Source organism: Engystomops pustulosus, chromosome 5, assembly GCF_040894005.1.
Source record: "Engystomops pustulosus chromosome 5, aEngPut4.maternal, whole genome shotgun sequence".
In the NCBI taxonomy this organism is placed as follows: domain Eukaryota; kingdom Metazoa; phylum Chordata; class Amphibia; order Anura; family Leptodactylidae; genus Engystomops; species Engystomops pustulosus.
The window spans coordinates 185,292,391-185,314,942 of record NC_092415.1 but is presented as its reverse complement, the minus strand read 5'-3'; the positions used below and the strand labels follow the sequence as shown (position 1 = coordinate 185,314,942).

The 22,552-nt window shown below is 43.7% G+C and overlaps 1 protein-coding gene across 4 annotated transcripts in view; it reads left to right on the top strand.

Moving 5' to 3' along the window:
* Window positions 1–22,552, top strand: part of CREM (cAMP responsive element modulator) — a 37,231-nt gene that overhangs the window by 10,999 nt on the left and 3,680 nt on the right. For 2 of the 4 annotated variants that reach the window (XM_072154015.1, XM_072154016.1), the window contains exons 2-7: window positions 3,316–3,427; window positions 5,047–5,123; window positions 7,063–7,202; window positions 7,281–7,391; window positions 7,947–8,060; window positions 14,697–14,837. In XM_072154015.1, the coding sequence (XP_072010116.1) occupies window positions 3,316–3,427; window positions 5,047–5,123; window positions 7,063–7,202; window positions 7,281–7,391; window positions 7,947–8,060; window positions 14,697–14,837 (695 nt within the window). Of the gene's footprint in view, window positions 1–3,315; window positions 3,428–5,046; window positions 5,124–7,062; window positions 7,203–7,280; window positions 7,392–7,946; window positions 8,061–14,696; window positions 14,838–20,481; window positions 20,700–20,959; window positions 21,159–22,552 lie in introns of those variants that run through there. The other 2 variants (XM_072154018.1, XM_072154019.1) reach the window with 2 other exon arrangements.

Sequence of the window (22,552 nt, the reverse complement as noted above, 5' to 3'; positions counted from 1 at the left end):
TAATCAATGGGTCTTTTTTAACTCGTGTTTAAATCTCTACTTTTGCAAGTCACGCGTGTGAAAAACGCACCATACAAGTCTTGCAAGTGCAAGTGCAATGCGTTTTTTACGCATCAATTGCCATAGAAAAGATAGAGCTCTGTCCTGAGTCCATTTCACACGCATTTTCTGCGCGTGAAAAACGCATTGAAATTGCATTGAAAAATTGTGACACTGAACAAACTCTGACTGAAAACTGATTGCACTCTGATGCAAAATGTGCGTTTTTCACTGTCCAAACCCTGATCGCACCCTGATCAAACTCTGACGTGATCTGCAACGCAAGTGTGGAAGGGGCCTTAGTGAGCGGAACCTAATTATCCAGATCACTAAGAAGAGAGTAGAGGCTACAGCCTGGGATTCTGGGGCTTATTTACTATGGGTCGCGTATCGCACTTTCGTCGGGCTGTTCACGGTTTTCGGCATTTCCACGGCTTTGACAGGTATTTAACAGGGGTTTGTGCGGGGATTGTGCCGCACACGATCGGATTGTGCCGCAGCTGCGCTGGCTTTCATGTCACACAAATCGGGGGGCAACTGATTCAGACTGAGCGCAGAATTTAACTCTCAAATTGTGTCGCAAGACAATGCACTTACATGCACCAGGAAGAAGAAGGTGAACTCCGGCGGACCTGAGTGGGGAAGCGACACATGCTGGATATCGGGCGCACGATCTTACTGAATCGCGGCACAGTGCATTATCGTCGGACAATGCACTTTGGGTGAACTCCGTCAGACAGGTAAGTAAATGTGCTGTCTAAGTCTTGATTGGCTATGTACAAAAAGTCTTGTCTGCTATCTACCAAAATGTTACTATGGCTAACAGTTTGCTAACTCCTCCTACTTGTGCAGACTCCGACAACTTTTAAGCCCCCAGTTCTCCCCTGTGGAATGATCAGTATGAAAGCGGAGCACAGAAAACACCTTTTTAATCAATGGCACCTTGAGGTGGGCTTGCAAGGGGTTTACAAAGTGTTTTACAAGGACTTTGGCGCAAACAACTTTTTGTTAACTTGAGGAGTTTCACTGCTAAAAGCGCAACGTAATAACAAACACTACATCGGCACATAAAACACAAGGAAACATAGAGCCGCTGTAATAATTGGTATTATAAAGCTTTGTGCAGGAACGATTACTGTAAGTATCAGGTAGCAAAAAAGAAAGCTAAAAATGCCTTGTTTCTATTATGCCCGGGTTTAATGAATGTATCCCGCTGTGCTACAAGTACATCTCGTACGGAAGCGGGAGCCTCAATGCATTTATGTCAGGAATCAATGATTCCTATGGTAACTGTGGTTGAATCCTTGTGTGCCAAGCAGTAAAAAACTAAACAAAATAAAGCACAGACCTAATTCTCTCTCCGGAGCGCTGTGAATAACCTTCATTATTGCAAGACCTGGATGATTTGTTATTCATTGGAATAGGGTTATGTTTGGTCAAATGGCCAGTATCTGTGGACTCCTCATGCAAAGATGTCAATCCAATTATTTTTGATCTAGCATGACTGCAGCACCTAAAGGGGTCACCCATCTCTCCACCCAGCGATCGGCACCCCCACTCCAGGTACTAGGGGGCTGATCGTCTCCATGGAAATCCTGGGGTTCAATGAAAGACCCCAGGGCTGCCTTTTATTTGTATAGGCTGTCTATTGTAATGCACTGCCATATATCAGTAGAGGAGTGTAATCATTTGAACAATTGATCAAATGATTCAGAGGGGGAGAAAAAAGTGTAAAAACAGTAAAAAAAGAAAATTTAATAAAAATAAAATGTTATACACAATAAAAGTACCCCCTGGCCAATGTACTGTAGAATAAAATTCCCAAACACAATAAAAGGTGAAAATCACTGCACAAACACCACATATTGGGTATCCCCATGTCTGTAACAACCGTACAATAAAATAAAATCATTACTGAAACCATAAGGTGAACACCTTAAAACATTTTATTTTTGTGCATCCGAACCAAACAAACCAACACCATAAAAAGTGATCAAAAAGTAACATTTATCCCTGCATAATACCAATAAAAAGTACAACTTGTCCGGCAAAATATAAGCCCTAAAACAGCTCTATCAACAAAATAATAAAAAAGTTACGCGGCTTAGTAGACAGCAATGCAAAATCTAGGGTGTACGGTTTTTTTTATAAGATTACATATGTGCACTAGAAACTAAAGTTTATAGCTTCTATGCCAGCGACATGAATAACAATCCAGCCTTATATTACAATTTTCAGAATTGCTTTCTTGACTGATGGATCTGCTGTGTCACTGAACGGATGTTTCTTAAAGTGTTGGTCTTAGGGAAGCCCCTTTAATTTGATGTGTGATGTAATTTCCACAATTCCCATGAAAGGCACTATGTGCCTTTCTACACCTATGATAGCAGCTAACCATCAGACTGGCCTCTGCCTGGTGTCCTTATGGGTATCTTATTAAAGGGATTTTTCAAAAATTAACATTGATCGTGTATCCTCTTCACACTCTTGAGTTTACTGATAGAAGTCACCACATAAGAAATAATTTGTCACCTTTACTAAAAGATCAGAATACCATTGCAGCCAATCAATTCTTTTGGAAGAAATGGAGAGAAAGTGGTTTCAATTTTCTACTTCACTCCAGTTTTGGAATGAGTCTTCTCAGTTCTGCTCTATAATGTTCTCTTTGCTGCTAGGAGTAGGACTGTGTAGCAACTAGTCTACTCTCTCTCCCCCCTCCCATCTACATAGACCTCAAAGGCAACAAATGTATCCTGATCAATCAGTAAAGCTCCAGGGTGTATTAATCAATTTTGTGAAGGGTTTAGAAGAGAGGGGGTGTAGGAAAGAAGCCTGAGACACGGAGAAAGAGGCATATTTTATAAAAATTACTTGAAATTGAGGTAGACTTTATGGTACAGGCAGTCCCCGGGTTACATACAAGATAGGGTCTGTAGGTTTGTTCTTAAGTTGAATTTGTATGTAAGTCGGAACTGTATATTTTATCATTGTAATCCCAGCCAGAACTTTTTTGATCTCTGTGACAATTGGATTTTAAAAATGTTGGGTTGTCATAAGAATCAGGATTAACAATAAATCTTCATTACAGACACCTGTGATAACTGTTATAGCTGATTATTGTAGCATAGGACTAAAGCACAATAAATTACCAATATCCAGTGGTCCGTTTGTAACTAGGGTTTGTCTGTAAGTCGAATGTTCTTAAGTAGGGGACCGCCTGTATTGCCTGACAGTAGGATTATAGGCAAACTAAATTCTCTTTTGCTTTTCTATTAGGCTGACGACCATGGAATTTCTTGAGTCACAGCACATTGGAGACGTACTGAATAATGTCTCTGAATGCGATTCTATTAACGTTTGTGATACTCCGCCTAGTGGTAAAAAGAAGGTAACTATTGATTAAAGTATTTGCTGACCACAAAATATATCAGAAATGACTATTGGCAATGTATTAGTAACTTGGAAATTCTAATAAGTTTCCAATTTGTCCCCCTCAGGACTCAATAGCTATTGACCGAATTGTGTGTACTGTATGTACAATTATACGATGGTCAATTACTATAAAACACAACTTTTTGAACTAATTTTTAGTTCTTCCAGTCAAGATTTAGGAATATAATTACAAATGTATTTGGGATATATTAATTGGAAATCTACCATTAAAATCAAGCATATTAAACCAGGGGCACTTACTTATATAGATCCAGGGCTGTGGTAATTTTCTTATCTTTATCATCCGTGGCCACCTTCCATCTGAAATTAACTTTAAAATTATGCTAATGAGCAAGAGGAGGTCTGGAGGGCATTACCAGAGCCCCTACATGCTGAAGTCTCACCAGCTGTTATACTGTGCATGAGCAATTTTCCCACCCACTTTGTGAGATTATAGCATTCAGAGGGAGGGGGAGACAATGTAAGCTGCAGCATGAAGGGACTCTAGTAACGCCCACCCAGAGCCCTTCTGGCTCATTAGCATAATCAGTTGTCCCCTCTGTTTGCAATATTTCACTCTTAATTCTACTTGGTGGGTGGGGACTACATGCTTTGATATCTTCAATAGACTGGGCACTTTCAATTAGAAGCAGGGATCAGAATAGACAGAGATTGTAACCTGTATATATGCGAATAAAGCACTTAGGTTTAGATAGAAACTTCCCGCATAGCTCCAGCTACCTTCTGCCCCCGCCTCTCCCTAGATCATAAACTGTAACTTGACAAGTTACTGCTTCACTCCATCTTTTTCTGGTACAAGATTTTCTGCAGGAATTTTAGAGGGTTAGTATTCAGATAAGTTATAAAGTAAAACTCAGGAGATATTTAGCAAAATTTCATATTGTTTCATATTGCAAATTTGCGGAAAAGTTGACATTTTACAGACAAATAATATTAGTGACTATTACTATGTCTGCTAAGCACTCATTTTAATTTAGGTGCCTTCAGCCCTAATCTTTTCCATCATACGCTTCAAGGTTCACGCATGTGGCCAATCTTTTCCCAGAATACGGCGCACCGTGCGCCATATATCACTATGCAGAGGGGCCGATGTGTACTACGGTACGACGCGCACCGGTTAGTGGGAATATAGCCCAAGACAACTGTTCCCACACCATCAGCAACGCAATTATTAAGACACTTTGGGGGCATTCATTATTGCGCCAAAAACTGTCTAAAATGCCTTTGGACACATTTATGAAGATTTTTAGACCGTCTTTTAACCTCTTTCCGGCATGTCTAACAAAGGGTGCGTGGCCTGGTGAAAGGGGGCGTGGTCATATTGAAATTAGCTTGTGCGCCAAACTGTGGCACACTGTTTGGACCTGCTAAAAGCAGGTCTAAAAGTAGAACTTGACAGTCTTATACTGCAACACATTCATTATTACAATGATGAATACGGTGAAGCACTCAACTAGTGTTGTCGGGCTCTGCACTGTCGGAGCCTGAGACACATTAAGAAATTCCTCCCATTGTGACAAGATTCCTCATACATTTCTACATTCATTTTCATAGGTAAAAATAGTCGAGCCCTGGGAGTTTATAGATTCACCTGCAGCAGGAGATGGTAAGAAAGAACGTCGCCCACTAAAGTAAGTACAAGTAAGAATAACAAAATTCACTCTTTTTTTTTTTCTTCTTTTTCCTCCACTTTTTTGGATTACAAGGCAGCTATTGATATTGGAATCTCATTAATGATTGCTATTATGGATATTATTAAAATATATATGTATATGATACTGGAACATTACTATGGATACCATTATTAGCAAAGTGCATATGTGTTAAGAGACAAGACATTGATATGTTTAATGTTATCATATGTTATGTTATGGTACGATATTCCTTTATTTGTTATGTACAAAAGGCTACTCTTTTTCTTTTATTACTATGTTTTGAAAATTACTTAACAAAAAATTTGTTTTAAAAAAATTCACAAAATCAGCATAAGCTATGTTTATAGTGTAGATTTTTAAAAAATATTTCACAAAAATAATTTGTTTATAATCCTGATTATCGTTATTTTACTGACTCAGCCCTTTTTCATTTTTGAGTTTCCATTATTTTTTCCCCACCTTCAAAAATCCACAACCTTTTTTATTTTTCCGTATACATAGCTGTTTGAGAGCTAGTTTTCTGTGTTACAAATTGTACTTCCAAATCATCGCATTGAATATTCCATACACTGGAAGCGGGAAAAAAACTCCAAATGCGGTGAAACAAATTTGCGCCATTTTCTTGTAGACTTTGTTTTTTATGGCTTTCATTGTGCACTCGAAATGAGACATTCCCTATATTCTTTGGGTCATTGCAATCATGAGGTTTTCAAATATAAATATATACTCGAGTATAAGCCAACCCGTGTATAAGCCGAGGCCCCTAATTTTACCACCGAAAACTGGGAAAATCTATTGACTCAAGTATACGCCGAGGGAGAGAAATGCACTGGTCACAGCCCCCCGCCCCAGTATATAGCTAGACCCTGCTCTCTAGTATATAGCCTGCCAGCTCCCTGTAGTATATAGCCTGCCAGCTCCCTGTAGTACATAGCCTGCCAGCACCCTGTAGTATGTAGCCTGCCAGCACCCTGTAGTATATATCCGGTATGCCCCCTGTAGTATAAAGCCAGCCCCTGTAGTATATAGCCTTCAAGCCCCCTGTAGTATAAAGCCAGCCAACCCCTGTAGTATAAAGCCTGCCTGCCCCCTGTAGTATATAGCCAGCCATCCTCCAGTAGTATATAGCCTGCCAGGCCCAGTGGTATATAGCCATCCTCCAGTAGTATATAGCCAGCCAGCCCTCTGTAGTATAAAGCCAGCCACCCCCAGTAGTATATAGCCATCCTCCAGTAGTATATAGCCAGCCAGACCCCAGTAGTATATAGCCAGCCAGCCCACAGTAGTATATAGCCAGACCCCTTTAGTATTTAGTCAGTCAGTCCCCTGTAGTATATAGCCAGCAAGCCCCCAGTAGTATATAGCCAGCCAGCCCCCTGTAGTATATAGGCAACCAGCCCCCTGTAGTATATCGCCAACCCCCTTGAGTATACAGCCTGCCAGCCCCCTGTAGTATATAGTCAGCCCCCTGTAGTATACATACAGCCAGCCCCCCTGTAGTATACAACCAGCCTCCTGTAGTATATAGCCAGCTCCTTGTAGTATATAGCCAGCTCCTTGTAGTATATAGTCAGCCCCCTGTAGTATATAGTCAGCCCCATGTAGTATATAGTCAGCCCCCTTTTGTATACAGCCAGCCAGCCTCTTTTTGTATTCCGGAAAGGATATTTCATAACCTACCTGAAGGGTGCTGGTAGTTTAGTGATGTAAAAGGTGATAAGTTCCATTTTAAGGAAATCTTTCACCTCTGCAAGCCTTATAATCTGTAGGCAGAATATTGTAGTTCACAGTTATATATACGCCTATGTAGCTCATTCTATGTATGTATTCAAATTGAATGTTCCTAACTAGCTGTAAGATTAACACACAGGTTTGTACAGGAATGTGAACAACTTCTTACCTGTGTACCGTTTAGGGGCATATTGAAGAACCTGTCCTGTGAAGCTCTGGCCACTGTAGATCCTGACGTTATCCAGCTATGTTCACAGGAGAATAGGATTGAATCCCCACTTTCCAACATGGCCTACTTGCCACAATGGCATCCACTGACAGAAGGTAGGAGTGAATGTAAAGTCAATCAGGAAGGTTAATATATGCTACAATATTCATATACCTTCATTTTTGTTTTAACAGAGGTAAATGAAAGGGCTACCCCGGAGACTATCCAGCTCTGTAAAGAGAACGAGATTCAGTCCAGCCTCCCTCTGATGGAGTGTCCTCAACAGTGGCATCCTCTATCACCCGGTAGGGGTCAATGTGAAGTTAACCTGACATGTGGAGTATTTATTTCACTATGTGGGTAGCTTAGAAGAGGATGAGGAAGGAGAAGAAGGAGAGGTGGAGAGGAGGGTACCCCAACGATTGTGTTTTCCAACAGTAATTCCATTGGTAGCTAAAAGTTGTATTCTCTCCCATTGTTTTTATTTGTGGTACGGCTAACCTACATACTTGAAGCATTCATGCACATTTCATATGTTTTGATGCAAATGCGGACTGGCTCATTCCTCATGTGCTCATGTGGAGATGCTGTGACATGAGTCCCGATGATCCCCAATTCGTAGCAGAGGTCATGATAGCTGCTATCAACAATATCCGATGTATGCAGTGCAAAATATGATCATTGGATAATTGTCCATGCTAGTCCATAAAACTTATCATTATTGTTGGAAAACTTATCACAGGTTGTAAAATTTTGGGGGACAAAAAAAAATACAATAAAAAATGTTTGAAAAAAAAAATGGACATGTGAATTTATAATATACTACCTTAATGGGATAAAAGGTATCTTTGTTTCACCAGAGACCGACGAAAAGGCTGTCCTAGAGAATGTCCAGCTAAGTAATGAGAAGAACAATATTCAGTCCTGCCTCCCTCCTATGGCACGTCCTCCACCGTGGCATCCGCTATCAGCAGGTAGGGCCTTGATTAGATGGATGTAAAGTTATACAGGTGGCAATTTGTGGTAGAGAGTTATACCGTGGGTACAGAAAGTATTCAGACTCCTTTAACTTTTTCACTCTTTGGGGGTCATTTACTTAGGGCCCGATTCGCGTTTCCCCCGACGTTTTCCCCGAATATGTCCGATTTGTGCTGATTTCCCCTGAATTGCCCTGGGATTGTGGCGCATCGGCATAAGGGGGCTTGGCCGAACGAAAACCCGATGGATTCGGAAAAACCGCCGCATTTAAAAAAAGAAAAGTGTCGCGGAGCTTGCACTTACCTTCACTAGGAAAAGGCCGGTGAACTTGAGTGCGTTCCGATGCTCTTCAGCGCAGCAGTGCCACCTGGTGGAAGTCGGAGGAACTGCCTTAATGAATCCGCCGCTGGATCGCGAATGGACCGGGTAAGTAAATCTGCCCCTTTGTTTCATTGCAGCCAATTGGTAAGATCAAAAAACTCATTTTTTTGTTCATTAATGTAAAAAAAAACCCCCATCTAGCATGCTCCATCTTTCCCCGTTTGTGCAGCCGTGTGCCGCTGTTCTCTATGGAGGGGTCCCCTCCTCCTCCTCTCCAGCGCACAGCCGGCAGCTGCGCAGGCATATGGCCGTCTGAATGTACCCTTAGTAAGATTTTTTTTTAATGTGGTACATTTTATTTCTATATGAGTGAAAACTGTAGAAAATGTACCGGTGTTACATAATGTTGACAAATAAAACACCAAAAAAAACTAACTTCTGGCATTGGAAGGGTTAATAACTGCAATTTTAAAAAATATGTTTTTTTTTCCCCCATTAACTACAAAAAAAGTACTGTGTGAATGCTGTCTTAAAAGGAACCTCTCACAAGCTTTTACCCAATTAAACTACTTTTTCCCTCAAGGAGGGGATGAAATGTCCTTTCTAGAATTCTCCCATTTACCTATAAAAACGATTCCTCCAAAGTCATGATCAGGGTCATGAGCAGAGATATTTTGCATGAGATGAGTCCAGTTTAGAGGCTGCAGGGAAAGCCTATCAGTTCTATAGTACCTAGAGCCATGCTGTCATATTAAAGGTAAGAATCTCATCTTTCAGTTTGCATCAGTTTTGTGGTTCTAGGAGCAAAAGAACTGAAGATAAAGACAAAGCTGCCTTTATCACTTTTTCTGTATTTTAAAGAACCACAATCTTGATGCAAACTGAAAGGTGAGATTAAAATAATTGATATTGTTAAAGGGGTTGTCCAGGACTAAACTTTCCCTAACTATTCTACATCTACCTGCAATCTAACTAACTTTCTAATATACTTACCTCGTCAGAAGTGTCTTCTTTCGCCGGCTCCGGAGTTGGTCACGTGACGCTGCATCTTCTCCTATCTCCACTTCCGCTGACGTCACGACCACATCGCTCACAACTCCTGCGGGACGGATAGGCGGGGTTTTGGCCCTCTTCAGAATCTGGGGGCCGGCGGTGTTGAGTCTTCATGACGCACGCGCAGTCGGGGCGACACTTCGCTCCGTCTACTGCGCATGCCTGCCTTCCCAGCATAAACTCCGCAGGTCCTGGACGCAAAAGTCACTGTGCATGCCGGCACATTCGCACACACTGCAATCTACAGCAGGTGTCAGTGTGCATGCATTTATCTTTGTGAACTCATGTGTTCACATATGTCGTGGGGGAATGGTCACAAATAAGCTTCCTCTGTGCCGACACATATGTGTGTGTGTGTGTGTGGGGGGGGGGTGTATGTTTGCCACATATGAGGTCCTCATATGTGACCATCCTCTCCACTACATATGTGACCACCCACAGCTTAAGACAAATGTAATGACCCCCTATTATGGCAAATGAGCTTGTGGGATGGCCACAGTTGTTGCAGGGAGGAGGTCACATATGGTCACTTGATCTTAAGACATCCCCCAATCACATACACACCACAACAACCAGCTTTTATTTATTTGAAATAAGGTCAAAAAAATTTGTCTCCAAGCCCAGCCTTTTGCTCAATTCCTACATTCTGGCTTCTCCAACCCTTTAAATGCGTTTTTTTGAGTGTTAAAGGGGTTATCCGGGACCATAAAAATTCTCCAGATGCTCCCAGTATTCATAGTTCATGATCCTAAAGAACATGCCTTACCTTGATTCAAACTTTGAATCCTCCCTGCATATGGGGTCACACATCGGCCTGCAAATGTTTACAATCTCAGCTTCCTGTATAGAGGTTTTTGTGCTGCAGAAACTACATTCCCCACAGTGCATTGTACTGTAAACACAGCAGGGAATGTATCCACCCATTCCAGCCTACACGGTGCTGGCAACCCCGCCCACTACACCTTCCAGGCTCTGCTGCATCCCGCCCACTACACCTTCCTGTTTCCTGCCTAGTGCACAGATAATGAAAACATTATAAAACCTATATAAATGTGTTATCCCCGTGATCGTACTGACCAAAAGAATAAAGTAGACATGTCATTTGGGGCGTAAAGTGAAAGCTGTAAAATGCAAGCACACAAGGAAACGGCTCAAATGCAGTTTTTTACCGTTCTCACTACATTTAGAATTTTTTTTCCCGCTTCCCAGTACACGGCATGGAATATTCAATACCCTCACTGTGAAGTGCAATTGGTTACGCAAAACAAGTCCCCACACTGCTCTTTACATGGAAAAATAAAAAAATTATAGATTTTTGAAGATGGGGATTAAAAAATGGTAATGCAAAAATGCAAAAGGGCCTCAGCGTTAAGGGGTTAGAACGCCCTCCCTAGCCCGGCTTTGAGATTTTATTTAACACTCAAAAAAACGCATTTAAAGGGTTGGAGAAGCCAGAATGTAGGAATTGAGCAAAAGGCTGGGCTTGGAGACAAATTTTTTTGACCTTATTTCAAATAAATAAAAGCTGGTTGTTGTGGTGTGTATGTGATTGGGGGATGCTCACATATGTTGTGGGGGGTGTCTTAAGATCAAGTGACCATATGTGACCTCCTCCCTGCAACAACTGTGGCCATCCCACAAGCTCATTTGCCATAATAGGGGGTCATTACATTTGTCTTAAGCTGTGGGTGGTCACATATGTAGTGGAGAGGATGGTCACATATGAGGACCTCATATGTGGCAAACATACACCCCCCCCCCCCCCCCCCACACACACACATATGTGTCGGCACAGAGGAAGCTTATTTGTGACCATTCCCCCACGACATATGTGAACACATGAGTTCACAAAGATAAATGCATGCACACTGACACCTGCTGTAGATTGCAGTGTGTGCGAATGTGCCGGCATGCACAGTGACTTTTGCGTCCAGGACCTGCGGAGTTTATGCTGGGAAGGCAGGCATGCGCAGTAGACGGAGCGAAGTGTCGCCCCGACTGCGCGTGCGTCATGAAGACTCAACACCGCCGGCCCCCAGATTCTGAAGAGGGCCAAAACCCCGCCTATCCGTCCCGCAGGAGTTGTGAGCGATGTGGTCGTGACGTCAGCGGAAGTGGAGATAGGAGAAGATGCAGCGTCACGTGACCAACTCCGGAGCCGGCGAAAGAAGACACTTCTGACGAGGTAAGTATATTAGAAAGTTAGTTAGATTGCAGGTAGATGTAGAATAGTTAGGGAAAGTTTAGTCCTGGACAACCCCTTTAAATAAAATCTCAAAGCCGGGCTAGGGAGGGCGTTCTAACCCCTTAACGCTGAGGCCCTTTTGCATTTTTGCATTACCATTTTTTAATCCCCATCTTCAAAAATCTATAATTTTTTTATTTTTCCATGTAAAGAGCAGTGTGGGGACTTGTTTTGCGTAACCAATTGCACTTCACAGTGAGGGTATTGAATATTCCATGCCGTGTACTGGGAAGCGGGAAAAAAAATTCTAAATGTAGTGAGAACGGTAAAAAACTGCATTTGAGCCGTTTCCTTGTGTGCTTGCATTTTACAGCTTTCACTTTACGCCCCAAATGACATATCTACTTTATTCTTTTGGTCAGTACGATCACGGGGATAACACATTTATATAGGTTTTATAATGTTTTCATTATCTGTGCACTAGGCAGGAAACAGGAAGGTGTAGTGGGCGGGATGCAGCAGAGCCTGGAAGGTGTAGTGGGCGGGGTTGCCAGCACCGTGTAGGCTGGACTGGGTGGATACATTCCCTGCTGTGTTTACAGTACAATGCACTGTGGGGAATGTAGTTTCTGCAGCACAAAAACCTCTATACAGGAAGCTGAGATTGTAAACATTTGCAGGCCGATGTGTGACCCCATATGCAGGGAGGATTCAAAGTTTGAATCAAGGTAAGGCATGTTCTTTAGGATCATGAACTATGAATACTGGGAGCATCTGGAGAATTTTTATGGTCCCGGATAACCCCTTTAATTTTTGTTTTCTAGATCTCTGCTTGCTGTCATTCAGCAGGAAGCTTCTCTGTATACTTTCTGTGGATATAAACCGGTCCCTGATCATGTGATGTCACACAGGTGCACGGCTTGTTATATTCCTGGTCACGTGATGTCACACAGGTGCACAGCTCATTATATCCCTGGTCATGGGATGTCACACAGGTGAATGGCTCATTACATCACTCAGCTCTGGTTACTCAAATGTACCGGTGTTTATCCACGGGAAGTAATCAGTGAAGCTTTCTATAGACTGTCAGCAAGCAGATATAGAAATTAGTGAGGAACTGAAGCAGAAAGTATATTGTATAAATTTTCATTACACAAACAATATAAATTATTTGCTGAAAGAAGACACCAAAATTTATGACACCAAAAACCATCTAAATACTATAGAACCAGGCCTGTTTCTTCCACCAGGTGTCAAAAACAAAGGGTAGCCGCCCACTTTCCCAACTAAAAAAAAAAAGTACTCACCTAACGGCGCTACTTGGGGGGTGTTTGCATTGTGCCGGGCTACCTATATATTCAGGGGCTGCTTTGTGCTGGGGTTACCTATATACTGGGGGGGGGTATCTGAATTGTCCTGGGGCTACCTATATACTGGGGGGCTTCATCGTGCTAGGGCTACCTATACACTGTGGGTTGGCTGCAGTGTGTTGAAGCTACCTATATGCTGGGGGAGGCTGCAGTGTGCTGGGTTTACCTATATACTGGGTGGCTGCATTGTGCTGGGGCTACCTATATGCTGGGGGGGCTGCATTGTGCTGGGGCTACACAATACTGGGGGGCTGCATAGTGCTTGGGGTTATTATATACTATGGGGGTGGCTGTATTTTTCTGGGTCTACCTATATACTCGAGGGGTAGCTGCAGTGTGCTGGGGTTACCTATATACTGGAGGGGAAGCTGCATTTTGCTGGGGTTACCTATATACCAGGGGGAAGGCTGCATTGTGCCAGGGCTACTTATATACTGGGATGAAGGCTGCATTGTGCTGGGGCTACCTGTATAATGGAGGGGTAGCTGCATTGTGCTGGGGCTACCTATATATCAGGGGGGAGGCTGCATTGTGCTGGGGCTACCTATATACCATGGGGAAGGCTGCACTGTGCAGGGGCTACCTATATACCAGGGGGAAGGCTGCATTGTGCCAGGGCTACTTATATACTGGGATGAAGGCTGCATTGTGCTGGGGCTACCTATATACCAGGGGGAAGGCTGCATTGTGCTGGGGCTACCTATATACCATGGGGAAGGCTGCACTGTGCAGGGGCTACCTATATACCAGGGGTAAGGCTGCATTCTGCTAGGGCTACTTATATATTGGGAGGAAGGCTGCATTGTGCTGGGGCTACCTATGTACCAGGGGGAAGGCTGCATTGTGCTGGGGCTACCTATATACCATGGGGAAGGCTGCACTGTGCAGGGGCTACCTATATACCAGGGGGAAGGCTGCATTGTGCTAGGGCTACTTATATATTGGGAGGAAGGCTGCATTGTGCTGGGGCTACCTATGTACTAGGGGGAAGGCTGCATTGTGTTGGGGTTACAAATTATCAAACAAATTACCTAGAAACTGCCTGGACCAAACATAGAGGGGTCTGAAGTGACTCTAAAAGTGACTCTACAGGATAATTTTTATAGGTAAACAGAGATTTCACATAAAAGTGGGGATTTTGGAAAGGACATTTCATAACCTACCAGTGGGGGCTAGTAGTTTAATTGGGTAAAACCTGGTGATGGTGTCACTTTAAATTCATCACTCCACTTGCCTGGACCTATAATTATTGCTGGAGATCTGTAGTTAGTAATTTAGCTTATAATCGTATTGCTGAGCTGTGACATCACCGGAGTATGAGGTAAGGTATTTATGGTACTTTGCTCGTCATCTGCTGCTGGTTACCATCGCTTGAGTCACACTCGCTGTCATGTCAGTATGTAGAGGGCGTGAGAAGACCTGCTGGGTGCCTCGCGAGTACATTACGGCAGGACTATTTCAGGCCTTGAGGGATGACGACATATTTTATGGATATCTCTTAGTGGTCACCGCTCTGGCAGGCGGCCAAAATAACTGCTCTATTAATGGTTGTGGCAGCGCTGAAGGAATGAAATTCAACCTGTCCTGTCAAGGCTCAAAATGTAGAGAGAGGCATAAAAAGTAACAGCACTCAGGTCACATAATATCTGAATTCTGGATTAATGTTGGGGACACCCCTGTTCTTTTTGTCTCTTGCAACCCAGGACCAAATGGAATTCAGGGATTGCCGGCTGGTCCCATGTCTTATCCCGGAGCTCCTGAGTCTGGTGCCATGGTGCCTTGTGTAGGTCTTGCGGGAGTTGGCGCGCCATTTTTTATACCACACAATGGAGTCCTTGTGCCAGGTAATGTACCTTTACTCTTTATATACACAGTTGGCTACATGCATCTTCCAGACTGCTGAGGGACCAGGATCTCCTGAGAAAAAGAAAAAATCCCAAATCCTACCTATCTAAGGGGTCCTCAATGGCTCCAGCATTGGCTCCTGGCATCCATTCGGAGAAAGGGCTAGAGGCCACTTTCAGAATAAAGGTCACATCAACATCTCCAGCATCTTAGATCGTGCCTGTTAGTATTGGGGGGGGTCTCCTTAAAGTAAGCAGCTCCTAGTGCTCGATCAAACGCCCCAGAGTTAGAGTGATAGCGTTACCGGAAACCTCCAAATATCTAGTTTGTAAACTTCTATGCAACTCCAATGATATTAATATTATAATATCATGTTATATTTTATTTTCTTTGCCCTGCCTCCTTGTTTCTGATTGACAGGTCTCACTGTTAGAACATGCTACTGTATGGAATATGTACTTTAACTACAGACTATTGCTGCTATGTTTACTTATTATTAGAAGTAGAAAAAGCTGTGTCAAATTTTGTACACAATGCCTTTTTGTAACTTTCTGTTACATTGAGCATTTTGTGTCATGTGCCCAGAGTGATGTCATCTAAGGTTCTTTACCCAGTAACATTAATGTCTACCCCATGTATGTATCTGATCACATGAAATCACAGCATGCAACCCTGGAAGATGGGGAGGAGTAGAAGTCAGTGGAGCCTGCTGTGATTTCATGTGATCAAATACATACATGGGGTACACTGTGCAAATGTTATTGTGTAAAAAACCTTAGATTAGGTCATCTTGGTCACATGACAGGAAGTGCTAATTGGTGAGAAAGCATACGGCATGGGGAGGAGTAGATGGGAGGGGCTGACTGAGCAGGACATATCTTAGGACTCTGATGCCAGATAGCATAACATAAAGTTGATTTTATGGGAATGTGATGGAAACAATTTTTTGATAAAAGAAGGATGACATTTAGTTAATAGGGCTTTAGGTGAACCTGCCACAGTTTACTTTTATTTCTTGTGATTACCTCCAGATCTTTGGGGCACAAACAGGCCCGAACTGATATATTGCTAATTCTAAGTAAATGTGAAAATAAGCTCAACGTAAATATACAGGGACATAACATAAATATAAGATCCTGACCAAGGGTCCTCACTTATTGGCACAGACTGCTATAGATTTCACATCAAGAAGATACACTTAGAAACGTCTCCCAATGTCTCAGTATTTTCTGACATCTGAAGATATAGAGCATGAGCGTCAGTAGATAAAGATCTTGTAGTCAGAGGTCATGTGCTAATTCTTCATCTCTACATATGTAAAACAAACAGCGCTATGTGTAGTGTGTGTAGTTAATCATTACATAAGTCCTGTCGCACATGGCGTATAACAAGCAGGCGCCAACCGGAAAGTGTCCCCACTCCCAGTGCAGGGGCAGTGTATGGGCTCCTGGATTTGGAGTAGATGTTACATAGAGTATTTGTAATGTGACTGTCAAAAAAAACCTTGTGATGTCACAGCGGCCTAGTGGGTATATAGTTGTGATGTCACAGCGGTCTAGTGGGTATATAGTTGTGATGTCACAGCGGCCTAGTGGGTATATAGTTGTGATGTCAAAGCGGCCTAGTGGGTATATAGTTGTGATGTCAAAGCGGCCTAGTGGGTATATAGTTGTGATGTCAAAGCGGCCTAGTGGGTATATAGTTGTGATGTCACAGCACTCTGATGAAACTTGTGATGTCACAATAACTTACAGCAGTGAGCTTAACAGAAAACACTTTGTGATGTAATAGGTGGACTCCAACTCACTTGTTATGTCTCAGTAGTGTGAGACCACCTTGTGATGTCATAGTAGTGTAAAACTACCTTGTGATGTCTCAGTAGTGTGAGACCACCGTGTGATGTCTCAGTAGTGTAAGACCACCGTGTGATGTCTCAGTAGTGTAAGACCACCTTGTGATGTCACAGTAGTTTAAGACCACCTTGTGATGTCTCAGTAGTGTAAGACCACCTTGTGATGTCACAGTAGTTTAAGACCACCTTGTGATGTCTCAGTAGTGTAAGACCACCTTGTGATGTCTCAGTAGTGTGAGACCACCTTGTGATCTCTCAGTAGTGTGAGACCACCGTGTGATGTCTCAGTAGTGTAAGACCACCTTGTGATGTCTCAGTAGTATGAGACCACCTTGTGATGTCTCAGTAGTATGAGACCACCTTGTGATGTCATAGTACTGTAAAACCACCTTGTGATGTCATAGTACTGTAAAACCACCTTGTGATGTCTCAGTAGTGTGAGACCACCGTGTGAGGTCTCAGTTGTGTAAGACCACCTTGTGATGTCACAGTAGTGTAAGACCACCGTGTAATGTCACAGTAGTGTAAGACCACCTTGTGATGTCTCAGTAGTGTAAAACCACCTTGTGATGTCACAGTAGTGCAAGACCACCGTGTAATGTCACAGTAGTGCAAGACCACCGTGTAATGTCACAGTAGTGTAAGACCACCTTGTGATGTCACAGTAGTGTAAGGCCACCTTGTGATGTCTCAGTAGTGTGAGACCACCTTGTGATGTCTCAGTAGTGTGAGACCACCTTGTGATGTCATAGTAGTGTAAAACCACCTTGTGATGTCTCAGTAGTGTAAGACCACCTTGTGATGTCACAGTAGTGTAAGACCACCATGTGATGTCACAGTAGTGTAAGACCACCTTCTGATGTCACAGTAGTGTACCTGATAATAACCCCCCTGTGATGTCACAGTAGTGTGAGACCCTCTTGTGATGTCACAGTAGTGTGAGACCACCTTGTGATGTCATAGTAGTGTAAAACCACATTGTGATGTCACAGTAGTGTAAGACCACCTTGTGACGTCACAGTAGTGCAAGACCACCGTGTAATGTCACAGTAGTGCAAGACCACCGTGTAATGTCACAGTAGTGTAAGACCACCTTGTGACGTCACAGTAGTGTAAGACCACCTTGTGACGTCACAGTAGTGTAAGACCACCTTGTGATGTCACAGTAGTAGTGCAAGACCACCATGTAATGTCACAGTAGTGTAAGACCACCTTGTGATGTCTCAGTAGTGTAAGACCACCTTGTGATGTCACAGTAGTGTAAGACCACCTTGTGATGTCACAGTAGTGTGAGACCACCTTGTGATGTCACAGTAGTGTACGTGATAATAACCCCCTTGTGATGTCACAGTAGTGTGAGACCCCCTTGTGATGTCACAGTAGTGTACCTGATAATAACCCACTTTTGACGTCATAGTACACCTGATTGTGATGTTGCAGTACCTTTTACATTTGAGACGTCACCACAGCTTATCTAATTGAAGCACAAAGACACTGTGGGAGATTTATAAAGTTGTCTAAGTTTAAGGCTACATTAACACGAACGTATGGGGGACGTATATATGGCCGACGTACATTTGCCGTATATAAGTCCCCCATACACTTCAATGGCCTTGTGGCGCTGTACGGGAGCGGTATGGTGCCGCACACGTGAGGCACCGTGCCGTTCTGTAGCCCGCGCTCACATCCTCTCCCCGGCGCCGCCGTGTGCCCGCCGTGCTGCGGTACGGTGGGTAACGACAGTGTGAATGCGGCCTAAGAATGTGCTTAGTTCCTCATGCCAACCAATTACAGCTCAGCTTTTATTTTACCAGGGCTCATGAATATTTTAAAGGGGAGCTGTAATTGGGTGCCATGGGCAACTAAGCACATTCTTAAGCTTAGACAGCTTGATAAATCTGCCCCACTGTTACTCATCTCACTATAATTACTTCCCGGACATAAAAAAAAAACGTTTTGGTATGTCATAGTACAATACCCAACAGAAGCACAATTATGATGCCACAATGGACTGCTTGTTGGGAACATGTGTGTGATATTGGTGTAGTTCACCTGCCGAAGAAACAGATTTGATGTCACCACAGTTTAGGTGACTTAAACTTCTTTGTCATGAAAGAAAATTTTATTTACTGAAACCACGTATGATGTCACAGGAAATCATCTGACCGAAGAACTTATGATTTCAAAGGAAATCACAACACTGTATACCACCTGTGATGTCATAGCAGGTCACATGACTGAAAACCACTTGTGATGTTGCAGATCACCTGACTGAGACCCAATTATTATATCATAAAAGAGTCTGAAAACCACTTGTGATGTCACCACAGCGAACTTTACTGAAACCCCCCTGTAAGGCCAGAGATGGTTATTTGACTAAAACCATGTATGATTTTACAGTAGATCATCGGACTGAAATCCACTGTGACTTACCAGTTTGTGATGTCACAGCAGAACAACTGACTGAAATCGACTTATAATGTCACAGTAGATCACCTGACTGAAAACCACTTGTGATGTCACAGATCACCTGACTGAAAACCACTTGTGATGTCACAGATCACCTGACTGAAAACCACTTGTGATGTCACAGATCACCTGACTGAAAACCACTTGTGATGTCACAGATCACCTGACTGAAAACCACTTGTGATGTCACAGATCACCTGACTGAAAACCACTTATTGGGGCACATTTACTTACCGGTCCGCTGTAGTGCATTGTCCGCCGTTAATGCGCTGTGCCATGATTCACTAAGATTGTGCGCCCGATATCCTGCATGTGTCGTTTCCCCGCTCAGGTCCCTGGAGTTCACCTTCTTCTTCCTGGGCATGTAAGTGCATTGTCTTGCGACACAATTTGAAAGTTAAATCCAGCGCTCAGTCCAAATGAGTCGGATCGTCCGACGGCAGCCCCTCGATTTATGTTGCATGGAAGCAGCACAGCTGTGCCATAATCCGATCACGTGAGACACAATCCCAGCGCAAACCTCTGTTAAATAGAGTTTGTATGTTCTCTCCATTTGCGGGGTCCTCCTGTTTCCTCCCACACTCCAAAACATACTTGGAGTTGTTTAGATTGTGAGCCCCATTGGGGTCAGGGACCTATTTGACAAGCTTTGTGCAGCGCTGCGTAATCTGTAGGTGCTATATATATAAAGAATTATTATTATTATTGTCACAGCCGTGAAACCCCTGAAAACGGTGCAAAGTCTGACGAAAGTGAGCTGCGCAACCCTTAGTAAATGAGCCCCAATATGTCACAGTAGATCACCTGACTAAAAACCCCTTGTGATGTCATCGCAGATCACCATGTGTGATGTCACAGCAGGTCACCTGACCGATCACCATGTGTGATGTCACAGCAGATCACCTGACCGAAATCTACTTGTAAGGCCAAAGAAAGTTACTTATCTGAAACGCCTTATGGCATGGTGAAGAAATATTTTACTTGATGGAAGCACAGAAGCACTGATCACAGTAGTTTATATGTGATGTCATATGTGATGCTAGACTATGTGCAGGGACGGGACTCCATATCATCACAGTGATATATGATGCAAGGAGCTGCTGGGAAAAGCTCCACACTCTAATCATGATTACAGGTCTGCGCTGTAGTTCTGCAGGGACTCCTTGTATCATTATGATGCATGGAGTCCCGCACCCAGCCCAGTTGTTCAGTCTAGTTAAATCTAGTCCTAAAGCAGATGTTGGACATGTGACTGCACATGATATGACTTGTGATACGCTATTAGATGGTGGTAGACATTATTATACAGAGGTGGGGCAGCAGCTGTGCGGTGGTCTCCCTGCGGTGTGTGATGACACATATCAGGAGGTATGACATCAGCCCCGCCACCCTGCAATGTATTATGCCCGAGAATGACTGTGCAAGGGCAATGACGTCACGATGATGTCAGCAGCCGCACACATTTAATAGGCGGTGTCAGCACTGCCAGCCCGGACACAGCAGCGGGGAGAGGACATGGCAGTCACCAGAGACGACTACGGTAAGAAGGATCTGTATGTATGTATATGTGTGTGCGTGTGTGTCACTGATATAACAAAGCACGTCCCGGACTCGGGACCCGCCACAGCAGCACAGAGGAAGTAAGCGGTCACTTCGACCTAGCAGGAGGACTACAACTCCCAGCATGCTGTGCCGGGAGACACTGAGGGTCTCCCAGTACAGAGTGGGGGTGGGGGAGGGGGAGCCTGGGCTGACTGTCAGCCGCCGCTCTGCCCCGCCTCCTCTGACGTCAGTGTTGACGTCATGAGATTTCCTGGAATCTGGTTACAGCCGGGGAAATGGAAATGTTACACTCTAAACAAGATGCACATTGACGTCAGCAGCACAGGGAGCCCCATCATCCTCATCATCATCATCATGCTGCTCCCTGCCCTCACCACCGCCACACACAGCCAGCCTGACAGGTACACCTACCGCTGCTAGACCGGCAACATGTGGGGTAAGTACTGGAGGACGGGGAGCCTGGAAACTACGTCATAGATGTGCAGCTAGTGTATGTATATATCTACTAAGTGTATGTTTGTGACCATCAGGGCGCAACAAATCTGCATTTACTTTCATTACTTGCAGTGAAGAAGAGATATCAAGATGTGTCTGGGGAAAGTTACTGTGTGTTCTCCTCCTTAAAGGGGTGACCCCAAATCATGGGACACTGGGGACAGCATCCTTTAAATAACATAGAAGTGAGTGGAGTGCACACTTATGCTCCACTCACTTTGCCACACTCCAGGGGACTTCTGGGGGTCCCTGCAGTACATGCTGTACCTGATCTGTTACCCTGTGGGAGATAATTGTTTATTATGGAACAACCCCTTTAAAAAATTTCCTCAGGGATCAATATTGCTTTATTGTATTGTATCTGCTGATACATTTTATATATGGATATTCATGACGCCAAATATTTAGGAGGATGTATTGGGAGAATGGCAAAGTTTTTGGATGGGGAAAGTCCCCCTATTTATTTTGACCACACACGTTTAGGCCTGTCACACCTATTTTTGGGAGTGTGCCCACTCTTCTAGGACCCAGAAGGGGCCCCCACGTACATCTATTAGTGACAACTAAAGAGTTGATTACCTCTTGGCGCCGCCATTATTCCTGGGTTAGACAGAACAACTTCACTTCTTTACAGAAAGCTGTTGTGTTATGTGGGTCATAAGAGTAAAATAAAATCAAAACCTTGACCCATCTGGCCACTGACTAAGGGCGCTTTCCCACGATGCGTTGTGTCGCGTTGTGTTGCGTTGTGTTTTGCGTTTTTTATGCATTTCACATACTGAGGTTACATTGCATTGTAGCAGATTCAGTGGAAACGCAATGTAACCTTAGCATGTAATCAAGGCTGAAGCCAGTGGAATGCGTCAAAAACGCGACGCACAACGCGACCCAACACATCGTGTGAATGCGCCCTCAGGCCTCACAATCATTTATTTTGGGAGTGACCTAGCTGTTTCTATACTTGTGGCAAGCTTCTTGGACTCGGTCGTGTCCGAGACGACCGATTCGGCTGCCCACAGTGGTACTTAAAGGGTAGTCACTTTCTAACGGCATTGACAGTGTAAGGGATACTCACCGGCCGATATCAGGCGGACGCGTTAGCCTGTCTGCAGCCCGCAAAGTGCACTCATGATCACCAGGTCAGCTACACAGACCGTGCGTCAATATGTATGTTAATAAGAGCTATATACAGATTTATCAAATTTTCTTTCCTTCCACTAGTTAAAATTTTTGACCAATCGTGTAAAACAGCAGCTGAGTAACAGTCACCTTACTGACCCCTAGCACTGGCATTTAATCACATACATGTACATGACACTGAGGTCATCTCTGTAG